Source organism: Anopheles gambiae, chromosome X (genome assembly GCF_943734735.2).
Source record: "Anopheles gambiae chromosome X, idAnoGambNW_F1_1, whole genome shotgun sequence".
In the NCBI taxonomy this organism is placed as follows: domain Eukaryota; kingdom Metazoa; phylum Arthropoda; class Insecta; order Diptera; family Culicidae; genus Anopheles; species Anopheles gambiae.
In genome coordinates, this window is record NC_064600.1 from 6,374,952 (window position 1) to 6,399,627 (window position 24,676).

General features: G+C 46.8%; 4 protein-coding genes across 5 annotated transcripts; 2 read left to right on the forward strand and 2 right to left on the reverse strand.

Annotated features, from left to right (window-relative positions):
* Positions 1-264: 264 nt before the first annotated feature.
* LOC1271902 (E3 ubiquitin-protein ligase makorin-2) lies at positions 265-14,709 on the reverse strand. Of its 2 annotated transcripts, none has more exons than XM_061658708.1 (3): positions 14,266-14,709; positions 5,842-7,114; positions 265-4,680 (listed from the first exon to the last, which is right to left on the reverse strand). In XM_061658708.1, the coding sequence occupies exons 2-3, from the start codon at positions 6,993-6,995 to the stop codon at positions 4,221-4,223; spliced, it is 1,614 nt and encodes a 537-aa protein (XP_061514692.1). In that variant the 5' UTR covers positions 6,996-7,114; positions 14,266-14,709; the 3' UTR covers positions 265-4,220. The 2 variants fall into 2 exon arrangements, with proteins under 2 accessions (XP_061514692.1, XP_061514699.1); XM_061658715.1 differs by lacking the exon at positions 14,266-14,709 and adding an exon at positions 12,985-13,259.
* Positions 14,710-18,318: 3,609 nt separating this feature from the next.
* LOC1271901 (antigen 5 like allergen Cul n 1) lies at positions 18,319-20,233 on the forward strand. The gene is made up of 4 exons (XM_061656469.1): positions 18,319-18,577; positions 19,043-19,512; positions 19,607-19,842; positions 19,958-20,233. Exons 1-4 carry the CDS (start codon positions 18,571-18,573, stop codon positions 20,226-20,228), a joined length of 984 nt encoding a protein of 327 aa, XP_061512453.1. The 5' UTR covers positions 18,319-18,570; the 3' UTR covers positions 20,229-20,233.
* On the reverse strand, positions 20,178-21,181 carry LOC1271900 (antigen 5 like allergen Cul n 1). Its single transcript, XM_310755.6, has 2 exons — positions 20,598-21,181; positions 20,178-20,535 (listed from the first exon to the last, which is right to left on the reverse strand). Exons 1-2 carry the CDS (start codon positions 21,140-21,142, stop codon positions 20,292-20,294), a joined length of 789 nt encoding a protein of 262 aa, XP_310755.6. The 5' UTR covers positions 21,143-21,181; the 3' UTR covers positions 20,178-20,291.
* A 1,356-nt stretch (positions 21,182-22,537) lies between these two features.
* LOC4576172 (glycine-rich selenoprotein) lies at positions 22,538-23,641 on the forward strand. The gene is made up of 3 exons (XM_001237298.4): positions 22,538-22,729; positions 22,812-22,896; positions 22,979-23,641. The coding sequence occupies exons 1-3, from the start codon at positions 22,711-22,713 to the stop codon at positions 23,154-23,156; spliced, it is 282 nt and encodes a 93-aa protein (XP_001237299.3). The 5' UTR covers positions 22,538-22,710; the 3' UTR covers positions 23,157-23,641.
* The last annotated feature ends 1,035 nt before the right edge of the window (positions 23,642-24,676 follow it).

A 24,676-nucleotide genomic window follows, 5' to 3' on the forward strand; every position in this document is an offset into this window, starting at 1 on the left:
TTTTACCCATAAACGGAAAATAAATCAGAAAATCACAAAAATTTGAAGAAGAAAAAACAAACAAAAACGCACCGTCAACAAATTGTGATAACAGGTCGGAGCAGATGATTGGCATAAAACACTCGGAAAGAAAAGCAAAACTCGGATCTCACCTTGTAAGAGAGAAAGAATAATTCCAAACACAGAAGCATTTTTTGTTTTTTTTTTTCTTCTTCTTGGCTTTCTTTTCTTGTTTTGTTTCATGTATATATATATATAATAGAGTTTATTTGTTCGTTCTGTTTTTGTTTTGTTTTGGTTTTTTTTGCCTTGTGAGTTCTGGTTGTTTTGGTTTTTTTTTTCTTTTTGCCGGGATTCGTTTGTTTTGTTTTCGATCTTTTCTTTCAACCTTGCTTCCAACGTCCAGCGTATTTATTATTATTACAACCGTAAACACCGAAATCGAATAGAGAGAGAGAGAGAGAGATTTGAGATTTTTCATCAGCGCATTATATTGGGGCGAGAGATATATTGGATTGATGGTGTTGGTGATCCTTTACAATTTTCACTTCTTACTTTTTGTTTTTTGTTTTTTAATAATCGGATGCGGGAGGGGGGGGGGGGGGTTGAGGATGATCGCAATCCGTGTTGGCTTCTTCCATCCCTGTCTGGTTTCGGCATGGCATTAAATACTACCAATGATCGTATGCGAGTTACTATACACACACACCACCTGCTGTCGGTGCGCGTCGCTGTGTATTACAGTTGTAAATAGACGATTATACTCAGATAACGAGGTTAGAGAATAATTACTACGCCCACCCCTGCCGGACTCTTCCCCTACTCTGTACCACAATCGGGAACACTGCTTTCCATCCACCCCGCAACTACAAAAGGACGCGAATTGCCGTCTTTTGCCCCATTTTACCATCTCTATGCTTCTAGTGTACTTTCAAGTTTCTTTTGGTTTTTGTCGTTTGCTTTTCAATTTATCGTTGGTTTTCCCTTCGTTTTCGCGTTTTGGTATCCAGTTTTTGCTTTTCCACCTTTTTTCCCCATCCCTTTTTTTTCTACTTACGAGTTTCTGTATGTGAACAGTACTAAAAACAACCAGTAAAACAAAACAAATAATTGTTTGCCCTTACGTGTCTTTCCTGTCCTTTCTGTTTGCTTCGTTCTCTTACCCTTTCGATAACGATGTTTGATCTCTCTCTCTCTCTTTCTCTCTTTCTCTCTCTCTCTCTCTCTCTCTCTCTCTTTCTCTCTCTCTCTCTCTCTCTCTCTGTCCTTTTTCTTTGTTTTTTTTCTTTCGTATGATTTACGTTTTGAGTATGATTTTATATTGGTTGGCGTGTTGTTGCCAACCACTCTTCTTGATAATCTGCCAATCTTACTCATGCTTAAAAACAAACCTTAAGGCATCTATGATTTACGTTTTTTGTGTTTGTGTGTGTGTGTTTATATTATTTTACTTTACTTTACTTTCTCTCTCTTTTTTTCTCTTCTTTTTTTTTCTTCTTCTTCTTCTTCTTCTTCTTCTTCTTCTTCTTCTTCTTCTTCTTCTTGCTTCTTGCTTCTTGCTTCTTGCTTCACTACATCACACTTTATTTTAACAACTATCCTTGACGTAACGCTGGGAGAGTAAAGAGACACAGAGAGACAGAGAGACAGTCGTAGAAAGGAGGATTAGCAGCATTAAAGGGAAGCAGGGTCGCATGATCTAGCGTTGAAACCTTCATACTAGCTAGGGGCACTACACCTCCCCCACACGCCCCCCCCCCCCCCCCCGCCCACCACTTTCGAATCTCAACTTCGAGCTCTTACCATTTCTAAGGGACATGTTTTTTCTACACATACTTGCGACGCTCTCTGCTGTGCTCCAACATTACATCATTCTGCAAAGACACACACACACACACCTATAGAGGCAGTTTTGCTTACAAAAGCTAATGGAGAAAAACAAGTGTTTGTTGCTTGGTTGTTGCTTTTTCTTATATCACAAAAGTAATCCAACATATATATATATATATATATATATATATATATATATATATATATATATATATATATATATATATATATATATATATATATATATATATATATATATATATATATATATATATAAAGCGTTAGAGTATACACACGAGAGCTTGGAGTTTTTTGTTCCACCCGCATCAGAAAAGCAACTCGCACGTCTTAAAAACATTCCGGTCCGTGTTGGACCGATACGCTCGACGTGATTATCCTGCCAGTTGTTGTGCCAAAGAAGAGAGTGTCAGAAAGTGTGTTGTCGCGTTAGTTAAAAAAGAGACGAAATGCCGTACACACACGCACACACACACACACACACACACCGACACACATACTAGCTAAGTTTTAAATCGTTTGACTATGTCCGGTTTGTCTGTCTGTTTCTTTCTGGCTACGATACATTCACTGCGTTGTGCACGGCTCGCAAGGGGCCAATAATACGCCATAACCTAACAATTTTGAGGAAAGAGAAAAACAAAAACACAAAAAACCCCGAAAAGTAAGAGTTTAACAATAATTTAATGATTTCGAATGATAATGGCGATGTGCGCGTGTGTGTGTGTATCTTTTAGTGGAGCGAGATGAGGGCTGAGGGGGGAGTTGTGCCGTGCCCGCACCGTCTGCTCTGTTTGTGTGTCTCTCTCTCCGAGAAATACACTTTTACATACGGGGAAAAGCAGTACTGGAGCAGACTGTCAAACAAAACGACCTAAAGGAACGATTGCACACGCACACACACACACACACACACGCGCACGCTTAACACTTTTGCACAGCGCACCTTACACACTACCCTACATCTGCCCTACCATGCTAATTGGAGTGTTGAAACGGAGAAGAGACCAAAAACCAAAACACAAACATTGAATTTAAATAATGGTGAGCCGTCCTCCCCCACCGACAGAAGTTCAAAAAGAAAGTTATCTACAGTAGTGGGCACGTGTGTGCACCTTTACCACGACGACGGTCTGCGTAACGGCGCGCCGTGATATAGCAAAAAAAAACAACGAAAAAAAAAGAATTACAAAGCAACATTATCAAGCAATAGGCGAAGAAGGAGGAGGGGGGAATGGGGTGCTTCACTGCCTCACAGCTTGAACAAGCAAATGACCGGTGTGTTTTGTGAACGGGCGGGAGTGGGCGGTTGGGGTTGATGAGTCGATGGGTCCTTTTTTTTCTCTTGACTATTCTCTAATTGCTGTTGCTGCTTGCGTTTGTGTTTGTTAGTGTCCCCTGCAACCACTGTTACCCTGCATTTAAAATTCACCACACACACACACACACACGCACGCACACCAACACAAAGGCATCACAGTCGCAGGATTGGTGGGGAGAGGCGGGGGTGAAAAGGTAGGAGTGGGCGAATGAGGTAGATTAAGCTGAGAGTGTTTTGGTTTTGGAAGGACAATGTCACTAGGAGTAAGAGAGAGAGAGAGAGAGAGAGAGAGAGATAGAGATAAAGAGGATGGGAAGGAAGAGAAAGCTTTTGAGCAACCACCGGAAAGTGGCGACGGAATGCTGCTGCAGTGTGTGTGTGTGTGTGTGTGTGTGTGTGCACCCCTCCCCTCCTACCTCTCCTTCCTCCCCTTCTTCGCCAACCCTATTATGGCCTCTGTCCGTGGCTTAGCACTTTCGATTTTGGTATTTGGCGATTTTTTGAAGTGGTTTTCTCGTTTACCCTTTGCTGGCGATAAATTCACCCCCTTCCCCCCCCCGTACCGAAGATGCTTTCCCGCGAGGAATATATATATATGTATATGTGTAGTACTAATAATAACGGTCCGAACTAACGATACAATATTTAACAATCAGCAGACACACACACACACGTTCAGCATCTTTCTACAAGCAGAATCGCGTAGAACCTAACACTGGCTCAACCTGAATTTGTATGTGTGTGGGTATGTGTGTGTGTGTTTTTTGTGTGTGTTTGAATGTTTTACATGTGTGTACCGTGCAATTTTGCTTTGGCTCTCTCTCTCTCTCTCTCTCTCTCTCTCTCTCTCTCTCTCTCTCTCTCTCTCTCTCTCTCTCTCTCTCTCTCTCTCTCTCTATCTCTGTCTCTCTCTTTCTCTCTCTTTCTCTCTCTCTCTCTTTCTCTCTCTCTCTCTCTTTCTCTCTCTCTCTCTCTCTCTTTCTCTCTCTGTCTCTCTCTTTCTCTCTCTGAAATTTCACGTCCCCCACCCCCCTCGATCCCCGCACGCGGCTCAAACAATGTCGAACAGATAGTCGTCGGCGGATTCGGACGAGTCCGACCAGAAACCGTACCCGCGCACGTTCGACTCGAGATCGTAGTCCGAGTCGTCCAGGTCGGAAAACAGCGACGTCAGCAGCTCGTCGTGCAGGGCGAGGCTGCGGCGGGCGAGCAGGGCCGCGAGCACCTCCTGCAGCGGCAGCGGATCGATGTGCCCCCGGGCGGCCCGGTTCGGGTTGCGGCGGCGGGACGGCGCCCCCAGGTCGACCAGCTCGCCGGACGGGAGCGCGTGCCGGTAGAAGCACTTGTTGCCGAACGGGCAGTTGGCGGCACCCTTCTTGAAGTGCATGCAGTCGGTGTTGTTGCACGCCTGCTTGTAGTTCTCGATCAGCCGCTCCTTCTCCTCGCCCGCCTCCACCCAGACGAAGCTCGGGCAGACGAAGTCGGACGGCACGCGGCAGGTCGGGCAGCCCCTGGGCGGAGAGGGAGGTAAAAATTGGTCATTAGTTTTTGTTTTGTTTTGTTTTTCATCACTCCCGCAGGCGCATGGCGACCAGTTCTGCCAAATGGCATGAGCAGTACGCGATGTTCACCAACGAAACCAATGAACAATGAACATATCCGTGTTAGCTTGATGCTCATTGCTGATACTCAATGAAAGGGCGTCATGACATGCCGAATGCGACGTGCGTCTGCTTGAGTCAAACCCGATACTCTGACTGACAAGCTGAGCTCATGACATAATCATAATCATGACTTTTTCTGGCTGTGAACAGTGTCACCAAAACTCGCCCAAACGAAGCTGAAATCAGCTGACGCACACAACGGAGATGATCGGAGGTGAGACTCAAACAGTTGGTGGACCAACCACATGCTTAGTGACATTTTCTTTAGCACCCAACTCTTGATCACACACTTCGTCACGACATTTTCTGTCGGTGATAATCACGAAATTCTTGGAATATACTTGGCGTGTGGTCCCAGGCAACAAAATTAGCATGCTTTCTCGCATTTGTCTGGTTTGATGATCTGTCAAGTCAAACAGAGCGAGAAATCATGCTCATTTTGTTTCTTGGAACCACTCGCAAGCACCGCATATCTCCCACGACTATCATGATGATCACCAACAGAAAATGTCACGACCAAGTGAATGACCAAGAGTTGGTATCACAAAATGTCATCAAGCATGTGATGGTCGCAACAACTGTTTGAGTCTCACCTCTGATCACCACAGTAGTGCTCGTGATGCTGACATGATTTTGTTTCAGTCGGAATTTGTCATGACTATTGTCAGTGACATTTTGCAGAACTGATAACAGTAAAAAAAAGTCATGACATAGTGACTGACCAAACGATGGTCGCAAACATGTCATGAGCATGTATTAGTCACACCAACCGTTTTGAGTATCACCATTGATTATCACAATTGAGTACGTGGCGCTGACATTTTTTTTTTCAGTCAGATTTTTTCATGACATTGACAGTGACATTTTGCAGCACTGGGCCCAGCGTATACATGCAAAATGTGAATTTTGCATTTCGCCTTTTTCGTCTTCTTCTGCTGCTTGTTCATGTACCTAAAAGAGTGCCCAGTGATGCGCGTCCAACAAAACAAAACCACAGCCATTACTTACCTTCTGATTTTGTTGGCAAAGTTGGTCGCCTTGCGCCAGGTGCGGATGCAGCTCAGGCAGAAGGTGTGCTTGCAGTTGGGCAGTATGCCGAACCGCTGCTCCCGGGCCCGCTTCTCCATCACCACGTCGAGACAGATGCCGCACGATTTGTCGCGCGACCGCTGGACCGCGAACGCGTGCTCCATCTCCAGCTCGTGCTCCCGGATGCAGTCGGCGTTGTGGCGCCGCTGCTGCTCCCGGTCGCGCGGATCGAGACAGTACCGCTGGCAGAGCTCGCACAGCTCGCCGTGCACGTGCACGCAGTCGGCGAGCGGGCAGAGGCCGTGCTTTTCGTAGTGGGCGCAGAGCCGCACCTCGCCGGCCGGCCCCACCTCCGGCTCCGTGCCGTTGTGGTTGTTGTTCATCGTGACGACGTTCGCGTAGGAAAGCAGGGGCGATCCGGCGGCGGCGGCGGCAAGCCCACCGACCGCACCACCACCATCGCTCTCCTCCTCCTCCTCCGCCTCTTCTTCTTCCTCTTCTTCCTGCTCCTCCTCCTCGTCCTCCTCTTCCTCGTTGTCCGCCTCATTGTCGGCCTCGTTGTCCAGCCCGACCTCGTCCGGCTTCTCCTCTGTGTCCTCTACCTCCTGCTCCGCTTGCTGCTGCTGCTGCTGTGACTTGTCCATCCTTGTGCGACGCAGTTGCAGCTGTGACTCGTCCACCATCACCGTGCGACGGTCGCTCTTTCGCTTGCTCTTTCGCGGCGGCAGCTGCTGCTGCTGCTGCTGCTGCTGTGGCGGTTGGGGCGGCTGTTCGAGGGGAAGCTTCGCTTTCGGCACAAAGACGGGCGCATCGATCCAGCGGGACAGATCGACGGCGCCTGTATGGCTGCTCTGTTCGGTGTTGGGCGCAGCGGCGCCCGCGCTGGCCTTTGGTGCACTGTCGGCCGGACTGCTGCCGTCGCTGATACTGTTGCCGGTGTGGTAGCTGCTGCCGCTGGTGGTGCTGCTGCTGCTACTGCTAGTGCTGCTGCTGCAGCTGCTGCCGATTGTGGCCGGCTCGGCGGCGGGATGTATGAAGCGGCAGGTGCTGCCAAACCGGCACGTACCGTACTGGTAGAACCGGCAGACGATCTGTGCGGCAGCCGCATTGTCCAACGGTGCCACCCACGGCATCGCGGCCAGTATCTGGGACCTACTCGTCGTCGTGATGGTGGTTGTTGCTCTGTTGCTGCTGCAGTGGTGGATGTTACTGCAGGCCTACCTAGTTGATCGACGGGGCGCTATTAGAAACCCTAAAAAGAAAAGGAAGAAAACATTCATTAGTGTCAAACATAATCGTGGAAATAAGAGCAGTGAGCACAATCATGCAGGTAAAGCAACAGAGACTGTGGACTGGGCAAAGGAGGACTAAGGGTGAACGAGCAGATAAGCGATACGACATCCGAGGGCATTGGAACGTTCCTAACAGCTTAACAATTCATAAATCGAACTCATTTCTAACTTAATCTATCTTGATTCCAAATTCCAAAAAAAATCCTAAGAAAACCCTCAAGTTGTTGGCCAGAAGAGCAAAGAAAATGAGAGCACGACGGTACAAAAACAGAGAATAAATGAAAATAAAAACATACGTAAAGAAAGAAGAACAAGGTAAGATATAATAACACGAGAAGAAGAGATTGGAAAACGAAGATGAGAAGGAAGAGTATCAGAAAAGGGACTATAAGCGGGGATGAGGAGGATACTACTGCTAGTATTAAAAGCTCGTATACATTGGAGAAGCAGAGGCTCATTGGAACCGAACATTGTACGACGAAATGAATTGGACGCGCGTTTGAGAGCGCATCACACCTCGAAGGATTCTAGACCTAACGAATTACAACGAGATTTCGTAACTCGGCATAGTGGCCTTGGGGCCAGCCACCCGTCGAAAGAAAATGATTTATCATCTGGAAAGCGAATATTCGTGACGGATAGGGGGGTTGCGGTTATGACAAATGGATATTACACAGAGCATTGCTTGGGACAAAGACCTTGGCCGGTTGTAGGAACACCACAGAGGAACAGTGTTAAGCAACACCTGAAGCCGAAGGCAGTCACTTTGGGTACTGATAGTTAAATATATGTTTAGGTCATCAGCATAAAGCAAATGACCTGCAGACGGGACAATCTCTCGAACATCACTGACAAAAAGAACGAATAATAGAAGGCTTAAGACGCTGCCTTGTGGCACTCCAGAGGAGGGACAAATGGGCTGAAGAAAAGGTAATGTCGGGTTTTACTTGTAAACCATAATCATTGCTGCAAAATGTCACTGTCAATGATATAAAAAAATCTGACTGAAAAAAAAATTCATGTCAGCGTCACGTGCTCAACTCAATTGTGATAATCAATGGTGATACTCAAAACGATTGGTGTGAGATCAATGCAGGCTTAGTGACATTTTTGCGACCAACGCTTGGTCAGTCACTATGTCATGACAAATTCCGACTGAAACAAAATCATGTCAGCATCACGAGCACTACTGTGGTGATCAGAGGTGAGACTCAAACAGTTGTTGCGACCATCGCTTGTTGTGTGACATTTTGTGCAACAAACTTTTGGGTACTTTTGTGCAACAAGAGTTGGGTGCTAAACAAAATGTCACCAAGCATGTGATTGGTCCACCAACTGTTAGAGTATCACCTCTGATCATCTCAGTTGTGTGCGTGAGCTGATTGGAGCTTCGTTTCAGTCATGAGCGTTGACATGAGTCGTGATTATGCTTACGCCGGCCTTAAGCTCTGCTTGTCAGTCAGAGTATCGCGTTGGACACAAGCATTACCACGTCGCTTTCGGCATGTCATGACGCACTTTCATTGAGTATCAGCAATGAGCATCAATCTACCACGGATATGTTCATTGTTTTCGTTGGTGAATACCTCGCGATGCTCATGACATTTAGCAGCACTGACCAGAATCAAGCGAGGGAATCACGTGATCGTCCGCACCCGTGTGAACCCGACAAGAATGTTTGTCCGTTTTAGGCATTCACAGCAGCTACATTCAGTGTAAACAAGCTTACAGTATCCTCTTTTACTGACAAAGGTAACACACAGGCAGAACAGGAAACAACAACACTCAACCATACGGAATGCATTAATAAACCCTACGCAGCTGAGTCCGTTCGATACGAGGTTCATATCTCGAACATCTCAAAATCAATCAGACTTATTCCTATTCTTGCAATTGAAATGTCTCGACGTCGAGTTGAATTATTGCTACGGAAGTTAGGTCTACTCTACTATCTCCCGCTTCTAATTGCGGTTTCGAGATGTCCATAGAAATGTGTCAAGTAGACGAGTTTGATCCATTAAAACGTCTACGTGTTCTTTCGATTCCAGCACCGACTCAAGCCCATCGCTCTCGACATCAAAACCTTAGCGGGATGTGCTTCGGGGTAATCGGGTATTTGCAGTTTTGAGGTAACATATTTCAGTTCCCTGAAGCAATGAAAGCTTCAGGAAAGGTTAGTTGTAAGCTTGTTGTTTGTTAACGATTATTTTAAGTTTTAGTTTTTAGCCTTCTGTGGGAGATGTTTGTAGCAAATAAATATAAAATAAAAGCACTGATGTGTGTTTAAACTAGTTAAAGAAAATCATTTCAACGCCGGTTAAACCACATTGCATGCACCAACGTGAAAACAATCAGTTCCTTTTTTTGTGCTAAAATTATAATTTTGAAAGCCTATTTGAAAGTCATCCTCTAGAGTTGGTCTTGCTATTTGTTGTTATCGATTGATTTTCCCTGTCAGGCTTCTGAAGCATATTTCAACGCACAGCAGTCGAGTCAAATTTCTAGCCTCTGCTCGAAGCGAGTAAAATAATATAACAAACTCCAATGCTAGAAGCTTCCTTAAAGCTGATTAAAACAAAATCAGCATAGTGCAGTGTGTTTTGCTCTGCTTAAAAGTTGAGTCAGTGTTTCTGCTCTTGGTTACGTTGTTCTTGCTCCAATAGTTTCTTCTTTTGCTTTCTGCAAAGGGATGCAATATTCCAATGGCTTTTTCGCTTTGTTCGCATCAAGGCTTCCACTGCTCGAGTCCAGCTGACCTGCCATAAGTTGACCAGCAGCAAGGAGCAGCAATTGTTTGCCAACTTTTTGCTCCTGTTCCCTCGAACAACAACAAAAATGTCAATGTCAATCACGCGGCCGAAGAAAGGAGCTTCAGCCCTCGCTTTGTTTCCTGTCTCTCATTTGAGCAGCAGCTTTCGCCAGCTGCCAACCAGAATCATCTCTCTTGCCTGCTGTCATTTCGTTTTCATCTTGTTTTCCTCCAATCTTTGATCACATCCACTCACGCACACTCACACACAAAGGAAACAGTGTGGCTGAAGCGGGTGGCGGCAGCATTATGGGCAGCAGCGCCGATGCTGCAACATGACGTTTGTATGTGTGCACCACACACATATGCAAACATTACCATTTTGGTAATTTGTATTGGTTTTTTTTTCTTGCTTGATTTTTGGCTTCTCCCAATTGGTATTGTTTGTTACCCTAAAAAAAGCAGAAAAGAAAGATTTTTATTTCATTTTTGGTTAAAAGCAACATTACTGGAACGTTTGTGCGAATCAGTGTGCGTGTGTGTGTGTGTGTGTGTGATAGTGATGTGCTCATTAGAGCGCACCTACAACTCCGATCCGACTCCGGCTATTGTTAGTCCGATTGCGACTCCGGAAAAATGGCAACCGCAAGTTCCACCCGAAGTCGGATTCGCCCGGAGTCGTCCAGAGTCGATCGGAGTTGACCGGTATCGGAGTCCGACGGACTCAACAGACAAAATGGGCATGTGGGGCAAAATGGGCACCTTCTATTTGAGCATTATTTCATTACAAAGATATATTCCAATGCTCAAAATGAATGTTCATTAAAGTGTTCTATGAACATCATATATGTTTTATAACCCTTTAATAACAAATAACTAAGGAAAATACAAAATAAGAGTTAGTGTAGCATATTGATGTAATTTTTGCCACTTCGAAAATAAGCTTGAACCAGTGCCACAGAGATGCTTGGAAGATTTACATGATATATGTTTAAAGATATGACATTTCTAAACAATTCGTCTCAAGAGAAAGCAAGACAATTGTGCGCGTAATTTTACTAATATAGCTAAAAATACAACAATGCTTTACGTGGGCCAAAATGACCAGATGCTTTTGGGCATATGGCGCTTCGTGAGGCTTTAGTGTTGTATTTGTCCCCACAACAATGGTAACAGGCACACCTGCAAAAGATTCGATTTTGTAGATTGAAACGTGTAAAAATTGTTTTAATTTGCAACACATATTTTTGCAAGAAGTATTCTGAGACGTTTCACGGTTTGTTTACATAGTCCCATTTTGCCCCGCGTGTAGCTTTCACGTAAAAACATCAACTTTTATTTTACATTTTTTTTAGGGCTAGGATGGCAATTTTTATCCACAGATAAAAAGGTGGAGTCGTGTAAATGCCGGGGTACATCGTCCGTGCTCGCTAGTGTAATTTTGATGTTCACCTAGCGCACCTGGCGGCGGCTGGTGGAAGCTTTTTATGGTAATCGAGAGAATGGTCGTGCCGGAACACAAATTTAAGCAGTGTTTGCATCGTCGTTGGATGCAAGAGTGGATAAAATACTTGCACAACATATTCACCTATCAATTACAAAGCTTTTCCAGTCCAGTTTAAATTAAAAATAAAACACCAGATGCGCTAGCGAAAATCTAAATTGCACTAGCGAGTACGGACAATGCACCCCGGCCTTAATAATGTAAGAATAGTTCGCGTTTTGTGGCATATTCAAAGGAATATATTCAGTAAACTGCATAAAAGCCGGGGGCCATTGTCTGTACTTGCTAGTGTAATTTTTATCTTCACTAGCGCATCTGACGGCGACCAGCGCAAGCTAGAGGTCGGTATAGTTTCTTCTTCTTCTTCTACTGGATCAACAACCGTTGTTGGTCAAGGCGTGCCTGTACCACTACTTGTGGGCTTGGCTTTCAGTGACTTATTGATCTCCGCAATAGTCAGTCCTACGTACGGCGGCACGGTCCATTTGGGGCTGGAACCCATAACGGGCATGTTGTTTAGTCGTACGAGTTGACGACTGTACTACGAGACCGGCGATAGTTTAAGTGTCAAAATTATTCCTACTTGGTGTGCCATCAATTTTCGACCAGCCTGTTGAAATGTTGATCAATGTCCATAATATGCTACAAATCAGTCCGTCCAGTGTTGTTGGACAAATCTTCATTCATACAAAGCGCTGGGCAAGATTTCTCACCCATCTTCCGATCTCTTATCCATCAGTGGGTAAAACTATAGCCTCCTCGACACAAAATGCTTTTTGACAGCTAAAATATAGCTTCCACCCGGCACCGCTAGGTGGCGTACGCGTTCACAAAAATTACACTAGCGAGTACGGAAAGTTTCCCCCTACCTTAACATGCCCATTTTGCCCCGCTTTCCCCAACACCCGCGACTCCAAACGACTCCGGACGATTCCGAACGACTCCGGATGGAACTCCGGAGATGGAAATTATCGGAGTCGGATCGGAATCGATTCCGGATTTTTGCCAACTCTACCCATCACTAGTGTGTGTGATTGAATGCATGTGTACCTACGTCAGTGTGTGTGTGTGTGTGCGCGATTGAAACAATCGAAATTGCGAGTGTGGAACGTTCCACACATTGCGACACACACACAAACTCTCCCCCGGAGGGAAGAGAAAGGAGGGGGGGGGGGGGGTTGTCAATTGGTTACTTAAGAAAATAGGGTAAACCAAAAACAAATTAAAAGATAACTTTAAACTTTTCACACTTTTGTAATGTCACATACACACACAAACACGTAAACATTTGAACAGTGTTTTGGTTTTGTGTGTGTGTGTGTGTGTGGTTATCTTCTCTTTCTCTTGTGTGTTTTTCTGTGCTTCCAGGAGGTTCCTGCTTCTTCCGCCTTCGCTGCTGGTTTTTGAGGCACTTCCGGAACATCCAGGAATATCCCTCCCCCTCTCTCTCTCTCTCTCTCTCTCTCTCTCTCTCTCTCTCTCTCTCTCTCTCTCTCTCTCTCTCTCTCTCTCTCTCACTCTCTCTCTATCTCTCTCAATTACAGACACACACACACACACACACACACAGCACTCACAAATACACGAAGAGCTACAAGTCGTCTTTGGATGTGTCGGCCTATTTTCGCTGCCGTTTTGATTGCCGCCCAACCTGCTGCCCCTTGCGCCACTTGCTGCTGCGCCGTGGTTTTGATAGAAGAAGAGAGAAAGGGGTCACAGCACAATCGGGACGAAACACGCCACAGCCCTTCTGTCCTGGTGTTGTTTGGTTTCGGCAGAGCGGATCTCGCTTGGGATCCAAAAACTTTCCACTGTCCACCGTACACACACAGACACACACACACACACACACACACACTTTGGATGGTGATCGGAGTTAAAATTTGCAGCTGGATCGGAGTTTCTGCGGGCAGCCAAGGAACACAACAACGAAAACAACAACAAAAAAACATTCATGCACAGTCACGCACACACACACACACACACACACACACACACACACAGACAGAGGGACAGAAAATCCGTGCTGGCTATGGCTGGCTGTCAGATGAATGCACACGCCATTAAACGCAGCTGGTGGTGCAAACTGTGCGTGCGAGCGAGACGGCACGACGTAGAACACACACACACACACACACATGCATGCATGCACGGGGCCGTTGCAGCAAATTCCGGACAACTCTTTGCAAATGTATTAAAACCAAAAAAAACTTCACCATTGGAATGAATCACTGTGTTGCTGGCTGGCTGTATGCCTGTGTTATTGCGTTATATTCTTCTCTTTCTCTTTCTCTCTCTCTCTTTCTTCCCCCCCCCCCCCCCCCCCACACGGGATGTAGATACTGCGTAATGCAGGGTGTTCTCGGGGAGTGTGAAAATTTGGCAGCGAAGAAAAGCAAAAAAAAGGTAAAGACAAAAGGTACATGACACGGCAGCGGGCCCCAACAGTACGCGGGGTGCAACACACTCGCACATTACACCATACACCCCCCCCAACCCGTGGGCGTTGGTGTAAGTGGAAGTGTGGAGGAAAAATGAATGGGGAAGGGGTAAAAGAAAACAGGAAAAGCATCGCATTAGGAGCTGCATTCCCATGGCACGAAGGAAACCTTTTCTTCTTTTCAACACACACACACACACACACACTTCCGTTCTGTGGTGTAATGCACACACTCTTACACACACGCACATCGATTTGCTGCCGGTTTTCCTTTTTCGATCGCACTACGAAAAGCAAGGGGGGGGGGCGAGAGGAAAAAAGTCAACGTTTTGTCAAACGAAAGGAAAATGGCGAAAGGAGAGAGAGAGAGAGAGACGAGCGGCCGCAATACAACAAAAAAAAACGATCAGTTGCTTACCCCACGCGCTCCCCGTTGGTTGAGGTGTGTGCGCCCGCAGCCCCTATTGCGCGTTCCAGTAGCCCGCGGGGTGGCAGGGGGCGAATCGGTTGGGGGCAGACTGGTTGAATGGTGCAAAAATTCTGACGGACGGGGTACGGGGGACGGGGGGACGGCACGAACACACGTATATCACGACACGCAGCGCGGAGGAATGCCGCAAGCGAAACGAAACGATTGTCACGGCACAGGGCGGGAGGGGTGGAGAAGCTGGGAACTGGAGGCTCGGATACGCGCACAGACGCGTGCACAAACACACGCACACACACACACACACTTGGGCTGGAAGATGCGTTTTTCTTTCGTGGTAGTTTCCGTTGGTTTCTGCTAGCGCTGCTTGCCACTGCTGTTGCTGCTGCTGCTTGGCAAATACACCGCGACTGCTGGCTGTCGGTGGCGGAGCGGTCGGTACACGGACCGCAGCGAGCAGTTTGACAGGCGCTTGACAGGCGCGCGCCGCCATGCTTGCTTTCGTTGGGCTACCACTTTTGACAGATGACGGGCACAGACATACACACACGTTTGAGGTGGATTTTGTGAGTGTGTGTGTGTGTGTGTGTTATGAACAAAAACGCGCACTGAAAATGTTTCGAACAACAAAATATGAATTCTATTATGTTTTTTGTTTTCATCTTATAAATAGATAAAGTCGTTTGTCGACATTTGAATGTTGAAGTTAGGCCCGTGTCTGTGCTTCATCGGGTGCGATTTTATCGAGCGGCCTGTCAAAATTTTATATGGAATTTGACAGATAACGTCGGACGTGCGATTTCGTCGAACGACGGAATCAAAATTTTTTGATTTCGTCGGACGCCGCATCCGATTTTATCTGTCAAACTAAATGTGTGGTGTTTTGTAGGAACAATCTCAAATTAATTTTTCATAATCGTTATATTATTCAAATCATCCAATTAATCGCAATATTATACGAAAAAGCGTTTGACAGCACGTGCGATAAAATCGCATGCGATGGAGCACAGACACGGGCCTTAACGAGATCCTGTGAACTAGTGATGGGTAAAGATCCGGCAAAAATCCGGACTCGACACCGTCCGACTCCGACTATTTTGGAACCGAACCCGCAAGGTAGGTCCGCCCAGCATTATCCTTAGCCGTCCTGGGCAACGTGTATGAATATGACAAGAAGTAGCGCAGAGCAAATTGATATTTCTCGACTTGACCAAGGTGTTTTAAAACGACAAGGTGAAGTTGTTCAGAGCAAAATGACATTTCTCGACTTGATGTAACTGGTCCGGGGGCTCCGGTATAACAATCGGGGAGGGCTGGTGAGGGGAAATGAAATTTGTATGCAGGGATTTACAAATGTCTCCCACAATGTCGCCCAGCAAAAGCGATAAAAATTAACCTTCTAAATACAGTCACCTTGGACTTTACAGAACTGTTCCGTTAGCTACGGTACACAAGGGAGAAGGGAGGAGGGCTTGTCCTGAGTCGTCTGCGACTCCGATCCAATTCTGGCGAAAACTTCTCGACATGCAAAGAACGATCAAGCTGAGAAAAAAATCTGCAGTTTAAGGTGGACAATCAGTTATAGTTAGTCTTTTTGCTGTCAATAAGCAAATAAATGTTGTTGAAAATCAAAAGAAACTTATTTGACTTTATTTTAGCGATTTAAAATCGATTCTTTTTTTTGCAACTTCGTTCGAAAAGTCTTATCTAGGCGACCATCGGTGCATTCTACACACACTGGCGTAAGAAACCGGTTGTCAATTCTCTCACAGCCATCTCTCACCTGCAGCTCCTAGCTGCTCCTAGTTCGATTCCAACTCCAAAAAAATTGTAATCACTAGTTCCTTCCGGAGTCGGCTGGAGTCGAAAAGATGCGGGCGAAGCCTTCTAGAGTAGCGATTGGTTGTTCAGAGTGGAGTCCTCGATCAATACATACTCCGGTGCTCAAAATTTGAATTCGACTCCGGATCATAGCCCTTCCGGGCGAATCTGGATTAGTTTGGTCGACTTCAAATCAGTCCGGATCACTCCGGATGAGTCCGGATAAGTCCAAATGAGTTCGGATGAATCCGAATGAGTTTCGGACAGGTAATGAACGAAGGACTAGTTCGGGCGAGTTGTTTACTTTGGCAATGCAATTCCAAATTCCCAAAATGGCTGTCCGTTATCGTTCGGACAATTCCTTGATGAGTGTGTTCCATTTCAAACAAGACATCGAATATGTACAATTCAGCGGAAAAAAATGCTTTCTGTTTTAAATATTTCTTTCTTGCAATAATATTTCCTTTCCCATCTTCTGCTTCTTTGGCTCAACAACCCTGCCTGGCTTTTGTCGGTCAAGGCCTGCCTGTACCACTAATAGGTCTCTTTCAGTGACTTATGGATTACCCATAGCAGGATAGTCAGTCCTCCGTATGGGGCCACGATTCATCCGGGTATTGAACCGGATACCATGAGACCTTTTCCATCAGATTAAATAAACAAGGATGTAGTTCGAATGAGTCCGGTCGAGTCCGGATCAGTTCGGATCAGTCCGGATGAAGCTGGATGAGATGGGATGAGTCCGAATGAGTCCAGGGTTTATTCGACTCCGACTGCAGGCAAAATTAGTGGTTCCGATTAAGCCGTAGACGGGATCGGACTGACAACTACCGCAGTCCGTTCGGAGTCGTGGGTGCGCTCCAGAGAGCAGATCACTAGTTGCTGAAGCGATTTGTTCATGCTCCATACCCGGTACAGGTTCTAATTTTAGGAAAATGTTGCGGGAACATTTGATCCCAAATTTCTTGCTCTTGGAGGTTATAGATTAGGTGAATGATCGAAGAATAGGAACTGGAATATCGAAAAAAAAACTGACCAGTTGGCAACGACAAGAATATGCAGTAGCTAGTAGTTAAACTAAACAAACTATCAGGAAATGGTATTCATTTGTAAAACAGGTTATCCATAATTAACATGACCTGCTAGACAACAGTTCCAACAAACTTCGATGAGAACTTCCTTCTTCGAGATACTAAGCCCACCCTGTTGCCTGCTATCATTACAGAGCGGCATGTACCGGAGAATTATCATTGCGAAACGAATCAAAACAAAACAATCAGCAAACCATCAATGCTGGATTGATGGCATCGCTGCAATTAACCGCTGCCTCGACCGGGGAATGATCCTCGTCGAATTCTAATGGATGTAAAGCTCCCGTCCAGTGGCTTCTACACTGTCGCCGTGTGTGATGAGTTTGTTCGGCAGGAGTTACAACATAGTCACCGTAGGAAACAAAAAAAAAAAAAAAAACAAACGGGTGGTTCATTGTCGGGCCTGGTTAGTAAATGATGCTGCAAACTAAACAAAACAACCAGTTATAGTTAGTACCCTATCAAATGCATTCAACCCACGGCATGGCAAACAATCAGCCCGACAAGGTCTGACATTCAAACCATTGGTGGCGCCTACGCTTCCTTCGCAATGCGCGTACTGCTAATACTTCAACCTTTAACCTAAGCAAACGGCGAGCGGGCGCGCGCACGTGTCACGTGCCGGTGCAATTAGATAAGGCCCATCCTGGGAGGTGTGGCATTTATAATAACGCGACCGGTCACGTTTGCGTGGGAACTGGCTCTTCCTGTCGGAGGCTGCCCGTATTGTGTTCGTTGCTCTTCTCTGCTGATCCCGGTTTCCGCCAGATCTCTGTGGATGGCTCGCGTTGCTGATGATTATGCTCGCAAGCTATGGTCGTGATCGAGAATGTCCGGAACAGCAACAAAAAAGTAGCCTTGAAGTGGGCCGCCTGCCGACGATGGAGGATGGGCAAGACTCCCTGTCCATGTTCTAGTCCGCCCTCTTCCCCTCCCGCGGGATGTGGCAGGAGTGAGCAGAGAGTTAGCTCACTGCGCGCCGAGTGGGGACAGCCATAACGAAGATGACGCTTCACTCATCATCAAACCCCTAATCGGCCAGTTCTTCCGTTTTACGGCTTTACAGCCGCGCGAATTAAAATTGGAAAGGAACGCGCTGCCCCGCCGGCTGGCCAGCGTATATAAGCACCCGTCAGTGGTCGGGATGCTCGCACTGATTAGTTGCTAATCGACGGCGGTGCGTTTGGGTAGTTTGTGCGAGACCAGAGACCCAAGTCCTCACCGTGGGAAGGGTGTGTGCTTATCCTGCAGCGGACGTAGCGTAGGCAGCAGCAGTGACTCTTCAACCTCATCTCAACACTCAATCAGCTTCGTTTGCTTCTGGGTTTACGTAGCGGGGCAGGGTTTACAGCACAACAAGCAATCAAACAGTTACAACTACATCATGTACGGTAAGTAGCAAAAAGTGGTCCCAGGTTGTGCGAGAAAGGAAGGACTTTATAGAGCCACACACCGCGTTAGCGTGTTTGCGCATCTGTTTTTGCGCATGAGAGCGCGAACGTGAGTCGTTGATATTTTATGGTTTGCCATGTCATGTAAACATTACACCTTGCAAATTGTAAAGCCCGGTGCGAGAGAGAGAGAGAGAGAGCGAGAGCCAGTTACGGGGCAAAAGTGAAGGGCCCGGTTCGGAAAGCGCGTCCAGCCAACCAGTTCTCACGCGTTGGCGATGGAAGCTGCGAAGCAGACGGTGCGCCACGTTGCGCCTCTTCAAATCTTCCTGAAGCAGCCAGAATCTTCAACTTTTTGCCCTGCCCCTCGGCCTTCGCAGTACGATCGGCAATCAAGAGCTAATCGGATCCACGCACTTCTCCTCCCCTCCCCCCTCCCCTGTGTTTGTTTTTGTTGCGAATTAGGATTGCGCTGCGTCAGTGCGCTGCTGCTTGTGGGCTGTCTGCTGAACGTTGTCGCAGTGTGTTGGTCCGACCTTACCACGCTACGGTACGACACGACAACAGGCGACGCTGAGTCTAGCGCGGAACCATTCACGGACGTCCCGAGCACGGTGCAGCCAGCGGCACTGCCACCGGGTGCCGGCGCCGACTACATCGATGCGGTCGAGTGGGCCGAACCGAGCGCGTACGATGTGTACTGCAGACCGGATCTCTGCCTGCGCTACAACCGGGCCGGGCTGCTCGAGGCCAAGCGGCACGTGGCCTGCGGATTTAACGGGTCGTTTGCGGACGCGTGCCCACCGGGCCGGATGATACAGAAGATTGACGCGCAGCTGCGCGCCTACATACTCCACCTGCACAACGAGGTGCGGGACCGGTTGGCGCGGGGCGACGAGGCTGGCTTTGCGGCCGCCTCCAGGATGCCCACGGTGGTAAGTGGTTCGAGGTTGGCGTGTGCAAGAGGGGTCTAATTGAAGGCTAGATAAACAAACTGTTGCCATCTTGTTGTTCGCTTCCCCGCACTAGACTTGGGACGATGAGTTAGCGAATTTGGCAGAAATTAACGTGCGCAGCTGCAGGTTCGAGCATGACGAGTGCCGCAGCACCTACCAGTATCTGCACGCCGGGCAAAACCTGGCCGTCGGGTCCTACTACCTTGAGACGGACATCTTCGAGATCATCCACAACCTGACCGGGCTGTGGCACCGGGAGTACCTCGACACGACCCAGGAAGTGTTGGACAAGTACACGACCGACTACAAGTAGGTGAAGCGATGCCTCTTCGCGCCCCAAATCTTCCTATTTTGATTTTTGACGCTTTTTGTTTTTGTTTTTGTTTTTGTTTTGTTTTGCTTCTCGGATCCACTCCACCGCTAGTGCTACGATCGGGCACTACACGCAGATGGTTTCCGACCGCACGACCGCGATCGGGTGCGGCGTGGTGATCTACCCGAAAAAGATGGAGGACTTTGTGTTCAAGATGGTGCTGTACGCGTGCAACTACGCTATCACCAGCATCGTGCACCAGCCAATCTACCGGAAGGGCGAGCCGGCGAGCCGCTGCCGCACGGGCACCAATCCGGACTATGCCGGGCTGTGTAGCTGGGAGGAAAATCAGTTTATTAAAGCAGTGCCTGCGTATGTTTGACCGTAGTCCGTATGTGTGTTTTGGAATTTTGCTTTTGTGATTGTGTGATATCACCCTTGGCGCCTAGAGGTGACACTGCTCACAGAGGCCGGGAAACTGGTGGTCCCTTTTGCAGCTCTGCTCGTACCGATGCACGTTGCAGATCGGCCGGTTGACGATGTTGATGTAGGAATAGTTGCAGCAGAGGATGTACGTGTCGCACACCAAGCCCTTGCGATGCTCCCGGTAGGAGACGAGCGAGCAGCCCATGCGGCAGACGTTGCAGTTGATTAGCTGCAGAAAGTGTCCGATTTGGAACTTGCGCGACCTGCAAGAAGTGCATGCAGCCCATCATATCGCTCCCTCCGTTCGAACTGCGGATCCACTTACGAGGAATGCTGCGAGTAGTGCTTCACGTCCGCTGGGTGCGTCACCTCGTGCTCCAGATACCACCGGTCGATCAGATGCAGGATGACGTGCGGCAGGACGCGGATCTGCAGATCGTCCACATTCTTCGGCGCCACACACTTGGTCAGCTTGCCGAGCGTTTGGCCGCTGTACGGGAAGCGCAGCGTACCGCGGCACTTGTCGTGCGCGAAGCGGCACGTGTTCAGGTTCATCCGGCACAGGTCGGCCATTTCTGCGTCCCACGCGACGGCATGCATCGGACCGTACGACTCGTTAAACCCGGGCAGATGGCCGATCGCGAACGTGTGCCGCAAAGCGTTCACCCGGTGCAGTATCGCGTCCCGGTAGCGGGTGAGCAGCGCCAGGCTCACGTTCTCGTACTGGACGCAGCTGCCGTGCAGTTCGTCCACGTTGCCGCACGCCACGTGCTCCTTGCAGATGTTGCAGTACTCGCCGTCCTTGTACGCGACGCTGTGCAACGGTAGCAGCAGCAGCAGCAGCGCCAGCTGCAGACGTTGCTTGGCCATCTTTCACCAGCGAATAGTGCACGGTAGCTGGGTGAGCTGATGGTTTTAAGTGGCGCGATGTAGGGCGGCTAAAACGCATTAAACATGGCAGCGGCACGATTTACGAATAAAACGGTACAATAGCTACCGGTACGGGTTTAGGACCTATAAAAGGGGTTTATTTTTCATGGAGGTAAAAAATCGTTGAAAATGAAGTCAGTGAACGTATCAGTCGTAGATTCAAATCCCAAAAGATATCATCTCGGATCTTTTTGGGACATTTTCTACACGTGATCTCTTGATTTTGAGTTTGGAATTAAAGATTTAAAATAGTAACTAAAAATGACAAGCAAAATTTTGCTTGTGAAACATTATTTTTATAATTTAAAATATAAAATTTATCCTTACTATTGATACATTTTCATGAAACAATTTAAATAATTATATTATTTATTTGAACGAATTTTTCTTGACATTAACGAGAAACAATTGAATATCTACGTTACGTTCGTAAAAAAAACTATAATCTAAATTTTCGTTACGCCAATTTCCGTTACAGTTTGAATGGCGAGCAACGCGTGTCGAACGGGTAAAAGTAAGGCTCAGCCCTCTACGTTACATTGGAGAAGCGTTACATCCCTTAAAATATTCCCAAGCAACATTTTTACTACAGTTTTGTCATCCAGGCGACCGACCAGTGTACATTATTTGAATAAAAAATATTTTAAATTGAGATGAAAAAAAAGTTAATTGCTGTAAGATGAACCGATTTCAAGGAGATTTAATTTTTAAATAACAATTAAATAACAGGTTTAAAATTTTTCATTGTTGCATTATGATTAATGAAAAAAAGTCTGAAAGAAGGAAGCTCATGAACACCCCAAAAGCTTTCAATTGGAGTAACATTTTCTATGATTAGAAAACATAAAATATTAAAATATTTTTAATTAAATTATATATATGAAATAAAACTATTACCTTTTCAATCTATGTTTCTGGCCATTTTGAATAAAAATTACTTTAGATGCAAGGGCTCTTTTTAAAATGAGGTTAATGAAGTTAATAAATACTTGTAAGTATTTCATTATACTACTTTATCAATAACTGGGTAAATAAATAAATAATAATTTTTTTTATTATTTACATCTTTAATTTATAAGATTGTTAAAATTATAATTCTTGAAGTTGTGACAACTTTTCTAATTATCAACAAAGCTTTTCTAATTATCATATAAAAGAAAACAATATTAAGCCATAATAATCTATTAATTTGCTCATCCACGGCGGTTAAAACAAACGTTCAAAAATGCTGCTTGGGTTTGTGATTAACAGGCGTTACGCGTAACGCTAGCGTAACGTAGAGGGCTGAGCCTTACTTTTACCCCCACTTTTACCGTCGAACGAACGATTTGAAGCACTGAACCCCCGTTGGTCGTAAACGCACCGCCTGACAGCCGACGTGTTCCTTCACCTTGAGCCAGCTGTAATTTATGTCATGTCATGTTGGTGAAGCACCCAAAATAAGGAAAGCCACGGAAGTACGCAATTAAAGTAGCTCAGTAAAGTAAGCTGAGGGCCGTTTCTTGAAAATGGTGTACATTTCAAGAAGTAAGTACTGAGAAAGAAGAAAGTCCATTCTGTGTTGCGGTTTGCTTACAATTCCCTTCGTTCCGTTTGCTTCCTCCCACAGACGGCGCAGTACAGGAAGCCCAACCATGGGGCGTCGATCGCATAAAGGGCCTCATCATGGGGTTCTTTAACTTCCTGGTAATGTTGTAAGTATATCCCGCCACAGTCCTTTGCTTCGTGGGCGTTTGTTTATTCATGATTTTTTTTTCTGCTTGTCGCTTCCGGCAGCTTCCGCACGATGCTGGATTTCCAGGGCGGCGGTGGTTCGGGCGGCCGTGATACGACTCGTGGCTACGGGGGCAGTGGCGGCGGGGGTGGTGGTGGTCCGCCCGGTGGTGGGCCGCGCCGGAGGCCAATCGGACGCCCGATGACCCTGTCCGACTGCACCATTCCCGGTGGCGGATGAGCGCGGTAAAGTGCCAACACGCCGGAACCCTAGCCCACACACACACACACACACTGTGGGCTGGGGCTGGTAGGCGCGTTTGGCACCGTTGCATCTCTCTCCGAACTGAACCTGTGACCCGGGGCCCGTAGGGACACTCCTACGTATGACGGGCGCATCCTAAACCTTCGCTACCAAAACAGGCGGATGCGTCCCGAAGAGTGGGCCGCGGCGCAGGTTCGCGAACCCTCCTCTCCTGCCGCTCTGGGTGGGAGGAGGACTATTGCTATGTTTAACCTTTCGCTGCGTGTGCGCACGTGCAATTGTCTTCTCGCAACAACTCTTCTTAGTAATTGTTTAACCGTCTTACTATGTTTTTACTTCTGATTTGGGCTGCACATTTATAGTGAAATCTTTGTTTTTTTTTTCGTGGTACGCGTTGCCAACTTTGTACTGTGGTAGAAGAACGATCAACTGTTATTAAATTAATCTTTGTGTAACATAAAGCGTGGTGGTAATTGGTGTAAAAAGAATTGTTTAGTAGGAAGTAAACGCTCTGTAATATCCGAATCTTCTGCATCCAATCAAACCTTCTATCAATGTGACGATTCAACAGGCAATATTCCATGGCCAAAGTGAATCTGCAATCAACGAAAAGTCTTGCATCATAATGATTTTTTTATTCTGAATGATTAATACAGTTTCAGCACATCTTAGGTCAGACTTATGCATATCCTATAGGATTTTTTTTTGAAAACGGCAATAGTCTCCATTTACGTTTTAAACGAATGCATGAATTGCTATCTAGAATTGTGCATGAATCTTGCAAGCATATGTCCTGAACGCTCCGGAAACTTACTTAGCAACTGATAAACCTTAACGATTTATATCATTTCCCTATACGGATTGGTGTTAATAAGGAAACACCCTTGCAGGGTTTCGCTAGCCAGCTCAACATTGGAAGCGAACAATTCAATCCCGTAAAATACTATTTCAAAATAACAAGCTCGGTGTACGCTCGACATTCATTAGACTATAGTTTAGGACCAGCTGCTAAGGCTATATGTCCTGTTTGTCCGTAGTAGTTGTTTTTTTCAGATTATTTTTCAAATTCTTTTAAGTATCGTGCTCTTCTGTCGAGTTTCCTATGTCTCTAGACAATTCTCTCTCTCTCTCTCTTGTTGGCCTCCTCACCATAGAGCACGTCGGCGTGACATTACCCGGTCAACAATCATTCTCCAGAATGCTCGGTCCTTGGCTGTGCAGCCTCCCATCCATGCAGACACCCGATCTCCGTCAGGTCTCGCTTCGCCAGATCCAGCCATCGTGCTCGCTGTCCTCCCCTGCGTCTCGTGGCGAACTGGGGCCTCCACCTTCTTGGTGGAGCATGAGTACGGCATCTTCATAACATGCTCCAGCCATCGTATCCTGCCAGGCTTCGCCACTGTAAGGATGCTCGGTTCGCCGTACAGCTCAGCAAGCTCGTGGTACATCCTTCTCCTCCACACTACATGCTCAAACACACCGCCAAAGATAGTACG